General features: G+C 44.5%; 1 protein-coding gene across 1 annotated transcript in view; it reads right to left on the reverse strand.

Moving 5' to 3' along the window:
- Positions 1-370, reverse strand: part of SDF2L1 (stromal cell derived factor 2 like 1) — a 6,061-nt gene extending 5,691 nt beyond the window's left edge. Inside the window, exon 1 of the mRNA XM_014307228.2 lies at positions 274-370. Coding sequence (XP_014162703.2) covers positions 274-370 — 97 coding nt within the window. The remainder of the gene's footprint in view (positions 1-273) is intronic.
- Positions 371-7,945: the final 7,575 nt, after the last annotated feature.

The raw sequence follows: 7,945 nt of genomic DNA on the forward strand, positions 1-7,945 counted from the left end.
GGTGTCGCCGCCGGCTGCCGGGCATCCCCGGGGCAGCGCTGACACGGCTCTGTTGTTTGCCCTTGCTGGGAACGTAGGAGGAGAGGCCAGGTCTGTCATTGCTACCCTCTCGTCTAACGTGATCTGGGCTGTATGAACAATTACAGCCAGCTCAGGCTGAGGGATGGTTAAAGGGCCTTGGCGGAAAACGTGCTGGGCGTAGGACCGTCCGGGTATTACCAGAGCCAGGGAAAGACAAATGCCCTGACAGCGAGAGCAGTGCCAGAGACAAACCGGCCCGGAGGTCACAGCCCAGGTACGGGCAGTGCTCGGATCCCGCCTCGGGGAGCCGCAGTTGCACTGTCGGGTCAATCAGCCCCTGCTGTTCCATTCAGGCCGCTTCTAGCTCTGGGCTGGCAGGCGGCACATTTAGCTCTGCTCCTCCCTGCAGTTCTGACTCTTAGAATGGAGAAAATATCTACCCATTTGGGGGATTTACAGAGAGAAGTAACTCAGTGTTGAAAAACAAAGGGAATTAATGTTTGTGAAGTGACTTGGATGATAATTACAGCTCCAGTAATTTCTGGATTATATTAGAGCTTCTATTATAGGGCATAGACACTACACAAAGAAGAACTAGCAATGGTTGCTGTAACATTAAGCTGTAGCAATAACATGAGATCTTTGCTTTTGGATCCCAAAATTCACTTTCTGTACTTCAATCTCTTGCAAAGTTCTAATAACAAAGAGATTATTAAACTCTATTCTGTAGAAAAAAATCTGCATAAATTAACATACATACAGTCCTTTATTGCATAGTTTTGCAAACTGAATAAATACCCCCCCCAAAAAAACTCAGTAAGAGGCAGCCATTGACAAAGGACACTTAAACTCCTGCACAGTTCTTTTACCACTGACACAGCTCAGAGGGTTGACCCATGTACCACATCACAGCCTTGTGTGAGTCCCATGTAAAACTCTGAATAATTCAAAGTCATTCAAAAGATTTTGATCTTAGTGGCAAGGAAACAGGTAGAAGGGCTCCCATCTTGTAACTTACATCTTTGTAATAATGGTATTTTGTCCTTGCAACAGCAAAGAACTAAAACACTGCACTTGATATTACAAAGCACATTAGTGTTGTTGGGTAGTGCAAACATCGTAAGATGCTCAGCTGACTCTCCTCCACCAGTCCTGAAGCAGCGAGGTTTTTTCCTGCCCATGTGATACCACTCAATCAAATGGTTAGTTCTTTTGTGCTGGCTTTGGCCTGTTTGCCATAGCTGTATCTACATTTGAGAAAAATCTCTGACTTAAATGCCAGGCCAGCATTAAAACAAGCCCAAGTACTAAACACAGGTCACATATATGCATGTCTACACACACACACACACACACACTCACAATGTGCTTTCCTCGGGACTTAAAACTCAGTTCCTAGTGCTGGAGGTATAAAGCTTTACTCACAGAAAAGCAAAAGCTCCTCCACTGACAGTCAAATGCCATATTTTTACATCATTCTAAGCAGCCTTGCTGTGCTAAGACAACAACAACCAGTTCCTGATGTCAGTTTGCAGGAGGTGCTTGGCACTGAAAGGGCAGCCTTAGTTGTAGGTAGTGGCAGGTTGGCTCTGGGAGACATCCTGTGCTATTCTGAATTTTGGGAGGTGCCAGCCCACTGGAGGCCACAGGCCCCTGGACACCAACACCAGCCCTTTTCCATGGGAAACAAAACTCACCACCCCAGGTTCCTGATGCCAGTCTGCAGGAGGTGTTTGGCACTGCCAGGGCAGCCCTGCTCCTTGGTGGTGGCAGGTTGGCTGTGGGATACATCCTGTGCCATTCCAGAATTTTTGGCAGCCCACTCAGGGTCACAGGCACCTGGGTGGGGGGCAGACCCCTGGACACGAATTCCAGCCCTTTTCTGTGGGAAACAAAACTCACCACCCCAGTATTGCTTCTGTTATTATAACTGGGGCAAAACCAGATGTCTGTGGTTGCCATTTTAGCCGTGGAAAATCAATCATATGGGGCTTTAGCTGGCACCTGTCTGTCTTTCTGGGAGGTCGCTCAGTCTCAGTGCATTTAGTGCCGTTTACACGGCGCTCCCTACAACGCTTTTCAGTCCCACTTTAGAAACATAATTGGGTTAGAACGGCTGCCAGCAAAGAGCCATCAGTGCAAACACCCACGGCAATTAACCAGCACCTCATTGCCACAGGGCCCTCTATTGTTTCTGGTAGATTGCTGTAAGCTCCAGGTAAAATTGCCTCAGAAATTATGTGGCTTCACCTTGGTCATGGGAACGTCAGCTTTTTTTGATGGGAATCTCTTTATGATTCTTGTTTATGCACAGAAACAAAATGATTCAACAGTGCTGTAAAAAGGGAGAATTTAAAATGTAACTACAAAGCCTTCAATCACTCAAACACCCCCCACTATTATGCCAAATTGATTTTCAAGCATTTTGGAAACTCCTACCATTTCCACTCAGGTGCAGCTGTAGCTATAACCTGACCCTCCCTGAGAAAATGATTGAGCAGTGCCAAATGCTTGTAACATGCAGGAATGAAAAATCTCTGGCACAAGACAATTTCAGAGGGTGTATGCTTACCCAAAGCAACAGATTATAGAGAAAGGATATAAAGGATCCTTCTGTAAAGGATATATAGAAAAAGACTAGTTTTTATATTGGCCTTTGTTTAAACTTTCTTTGGCTTTAAACTTTCTCTTTGCTTTGCATGACTGGAGCAGTTACTGACAGCTAAGGTGGCAGAACTGGCAGCTCCTGGGTGTGATCCACACCCCAAAATGCACTGGTGCATCTTTTGGTATAGACAGCCCTTGATTTATGGAGAACACTGCAGCAACACCTGGGCTCTTTGTCAGACCAACACAAACCTTAGGCAGAACAGACAGGGACAGTTCTGAAGCCATTAGTACCTGATACAGAAACAAGCCCACATGAGCCCTTCCATTGGCTTTTCTGTGCATCTGGTCCCTTCTCTGATGTCAATAAAGATGAACTCTACTGAACTCAACAGAGTAGCTGTAGACAATCAGATCTGCAAAGATTGTGTGCTTTTTTTCTGTCTCTTTCTTTCACTCCACACTGAGGAACAGCTGGTTATAAACCTCACTTCAGATGAAACATTTGTCTCCACTGGCATGCCTTGCAACAGAGCTCTTCCAACTGTGACCCCTAAGCCTCATACAAACAGTGAACAGGAGTAATAATGATAAAATGTGTCAGCCAGGGGAAAAGCCAAGTGATAAAAAATAGCTTGCCAAAAATTTATAGAATTCCAGTTTCTTATCACTCAGCCTAACTTGTTTAAGGGCCAGATAACCAAAATAATTTGCTCAGATTTTTGCATTCAGTAGATATAAACATAATGTAAGAATAAGCAGAGTAGTAAATAAGCAGAAGACATTTGACAAAAAAGTATTAACATATACATATTTACATATTTAAATTGAAGATTTTTTCATCTGGGGGAGAAGATTTGATGTTTTTTAATTGCTGTCTTCTCTTTCTAGTCTTTGAGGTAGAGAGTGTCTCCTGGGAAGTTCTGCAGAGTCCTGGCAATGTGTCTGTCACTGTCACCCTCTCTCAGCCACTCTCCTGCCTGATGCTTGTCCTCCAAGAGCAGGGGATCTCCCCTCAGAACCCCAAAAGAATTAATCTGTATTTCCATTCCATCAACTGGGATTTTCCACATGTTTTCAGTGATGCTGGGAGGTGACAACAACCACTGTAAGTGATCTGCCAGATGAACTTTCCTGTGTAGTGACACTGCTGAGGTGTTACCCATGTTTGGATTAATTCTTTTTTTTTCCCCCTTAACATATGGACCTGCCTTTGGTATCTTTAATTGTTTTTAATGACTCCTGTCAACATTTGCAATAATCAATAACTCTGCTTTTGTTTAGACAGTGTAAGTTGAAGCTGAGGAAATTATTTAGAATTTGTAGGCATGGATTGGAATTGTTGTTTTGATGACTAGCTTCTATTTTATAATAAGAATGTAAAAAGGCAATGTATGTTACATCAGTTCAGGCAGCTTTAAAAATAACTTAGTTCTTCATGGGTTTTGAAAATCCTCCAGACATCTGTTTCAGTGGTAGGCAAACATTAATGTAATTCTGATAATTCCACAGAACATCTATGCATCTTTTATAATAACTTTCAGAGAGGTCAAACTGAATTCCTGATGCAATCAAAGAGTTCATGGAATCAGTCTAGGTTTAGCTATTAATGGGCACAGTTAAACAGTACCTATTTTGGACCCATCCTTTAATTGACTAGGAGAAATATTCCCCATCTCAACTCTTTTTTGACCAGATATCTTTGTATATTTTAATAGACCTCAACATCAGGCAAAGAGGTGTCTGGAAAAGGAATGTGCAGGCTTTACATCATCTCAACCCCAGTTAGAAGTCACAGATGCTGTAGTATTCAAATATTAAATTTTACCACACAGTAGACACTGAAGGAAATGCAGCAGAGAGAAAACAACCCTCTGAAAAAAGGGAGAGTGGATAAAAACTCACCATCCATGAGCCACAGATTCACCAAGGACCAGAGGCCTGCCAGGTGCATCAGGAGGGATTTGAGTTCGGTGCTTTTAGCAGTCCTCCATAATTTAATGCCAAGTGTCAAGTTAATAAGAAGGTCACAATGGCAAATTTTGCCTTTCAGCCACCCTGCTAGGACTGCACACCTTGCCGGGCATTATTTTGTGCTGGTATAAATTCAGGTGTTTCAGACATGGGTGAAGGAAGGTGACAGGTACTGCCTGGCTGTGTCACATGGCAACCAGGAAAGCCTTTCACTCTTAGCAGGGTGAAATCCCCCAGAGTTTGGGGGTTTCAAAGCTTTTTGATGCAAGATGGAGGAAGCTGTTCTATGGATGAAAAACTGTAGTTTAAGCATTTCTACAGAAGCCACTGAACTTCAAAGATTTACAAAACCTCTGAGGCTGGAACAGAGATTACAAAACCTCTGAGGCTGGGATAGAGAAGAAAATGTTTACGTCTTTTCATTTAAAAAATGGATTTTACTTTGTCTCATTTCAATGCCGTTTAGAGTTCACACTTTCAACAAAACTTCATGCAAGGAAAAGACAAACAAAGTCCTACTGTGCTACCATTGTAATCCCAAATGAAATAACTAGCTGCAGCCAAGGGAACAAGAAAAAGAAAACACATTTTTTATGTCAACATGTAAACAGATGCCTTGTTGGAAGCAGTAATTGTTGGAAAACACTTCTGTGAAATACAGGAAACCTCAGCATTTCTACTGATTAACTCAAAGTCCAGGGAAAGAAATTCAAGCTCAAAAGCAGTGAAGCACTTGAGGATGGTGAGAGCTCCTGCTGGCTTCTGCAGCTAAGCTGAGGTAGGGCTGTGTTTTGTTTTAGTTAAGCTGGAGGATGCAGCCTCTCCTTAGTCCATGTCCTGGCTTATGCAGCTCCACCAGAAATCCTGGCCAATGTGCCTGTCCTCACTGCAGGGAAGAGACTGTTCAGATAAAGTCTGCCTTGCCTTTCAGCTCCAGGTTGAATTTGTAAGGGCCTTTCAGCTCTGGGCTCTGTGGGGTCAGCTGCAAGGGCTGTCCTGGCAGCCAGCTGGGAGTGCAGGCTGCAGAGGGAGCACTGCTGCCAAGGGGATGTGGCACAGCGGCAAGGTTTCCTTGCTGGGGAATTTTGCTTCCAGTAGCAGGAAGGAGAGCTGGATAAACAGGTATGAAATCAGAAAAGAAAAGCCTCCAGGAAGTGCATTAAATATTTAAGAAGGATGTTACTGTTAATAGCATTAAATGCATACTAAGGTTAAGAAGGCTGAGAAGCCAAGCTTTGTCTAAGATTCTTATGTTGTGCCTCTCACCTCTGCAGAGTCAGGGAGCACTGGCACTTCTAGAAAGAGGCAGAAAACCCCAGAGTTTGCATTGGCACAGAGAGGAAGTGCTTGTTTTATGATTCATGACATTACTTCAGAATTGTGCTGACTTCAGCTGTTGCAGTAACAGCACTCATCAGTAAGTGAAGCCTCTTGGGGAACGTGGGCAGGCTGTGACGTTCATCTCCCAGAAGGGGAAGCAAGTAGCAGGTGCACAAATATCCCCTCTGAAATGCCAAGGGCACTGCAAACCTTTACAGAACATCAACAACTTTTCTATAACAGAGCCATACAACTATCAAATGACAGAAAAGCTCACAGGAATTGCCTGAATGAAGATTTAGCAAGTTGTCTACAGCATTTTAGCATGATCTGTTTTGAATTTCATTTCATATAATTCTTTTCTAAGAGAAAATGTCACTGAAGAGGCAGAAGGCTGTCTTCCAGCTCTCACCATAATTTCTAGTAGTCATCACTCATTTACATGGGCAGGGAAGAGCAAGAAAGAATAAGAAAGTGACAAACAGCTGATCTCCCCTCTTGATGCAGAGAAGACTCCCATGCTCCCAGTGCTGCCCATTTTGGGGCCTATAGGGAGAGCACAGCCTAGGAACCAAGTTCTACCATGAATAATATTGCTACCACCCATTCTGATTCTATTTTTCTCCTTCAAAGTATCAAAATAAACTTACAAATTATCATCCAAAACTTAGCTGCCACTCAAAGTGCCCTCAGGCTAACGGAAACAAAGTTTTGTAGCAGTTTGCTACGTGGACTGCAATTGATGAGAGCCTAAAGATCAACAGAGCTGCAACCTCCCTCAGCTCAGTGATTCCAAAGTCCTTGTAAGGAGACAGACCTGGAAAACCACTACTCCCACAGGTGTTCATGCCCCCAGAGAGATGTTTCAAACTTCAGGTGTGAACAGGGTGCAGTTTCCTCTGCTGAAGTGTGCTTCTGTCTCCAAACTGATGGTCCTTGCTTTGCTGAAGATGGTCAGTCTCTGGCTGTGCCTACAAGTCATGTCCTTGACTTTGGGGCACGGGCACACTGGCTGTCTTTTAGGAATTGAACTCTGCTGAAAAAGGAGACACTTGGAGGCTGTCATTTCTTTACATTCTTTATACATGAATTAAGCAGCAGGATTGTCAGCCCATTCCCACAGAAACGACCCTTAAAGCCTTTTCCAACCCATTTCACTCCAGCTGCTCTTCCAAGAAGCCGGTGCTTGGCTTGTCAGCTGTTTCTGCACTTACCTCCATGCTGGCACAGGTTCAGAGGTGGAAATCACCATCATCCATGGAAGATTCCCAGTCCCAGTGTGATCCCTGCTTCCTGGAACAAGTTATAGCAAACACCAGGACAGCTACCCTGGATCCCATGGACATGTTACCAAGGCACTTTCTGAGCTGCCATTCTCCCTACCTCAAACACGAGTTTGTTGTTTCTCCTGCAATATCAGAAGTGAATGTTTTGGGATAACACTACAGACCAAGAAGGGGGTTGTTCTGCTTAGATAGGACTTCATCCTCTTCCACAGGTGAAAAATGCAGGCTAACAGCACCTTCCACTCTCCATTTCAAGCTGAGTACTTGGCACTTTCATTCTGGTAGATCCAGAATAGCTTTTATGCAGTAAGAAAAAGCAGTTCAATGTCAGGACAAATAAGATTTTACATGCAGCCTGATGGAGAACTGGCTGGCATCCAGCACTGAATGACAGCATGTTAGAAGCTGCCCTTCGTGAAACTCTCGTCTGTTCTCTCTGCCCTTCTCCAGCCCAGCACCAAGAGCCACGGGACCTCCTGGCCAGGGTTTGCTGCCCTGCGGCTCTGAGTCAGACTGAGTGTGCGCTGCCAGCAAACCAAGGTGGGGGAAAACAAGCGAGTGGCTACTGTGACAGTCACTGATTGCAGGATTATACATCCATGGCATCATTGGGATCAGCGGTTTTGCGCTGAAGCCAGCACAGAGCACGAACTGAATCGCTTGTCCCACGCTCAGCCACAGGCGGGTCTCACCTCGGCAATCTGGAGCAGAGACGGCCCCAGAGAGCGGCGCGGGTT

Source organism: Geospiza fortis, unplaced genomic scaffold, assembly GCF_000277835.1.
Source record: "Geospiza fortis unplaced genomic scaffold, GeoFor_1.0 scaffold408, whole genome shotgun sequence".
NCBI lineage: Eukaryota > Metazoa > Chordata > Aves > Passeriformes > Thraupidae > Geospiza > Geospiza fortis.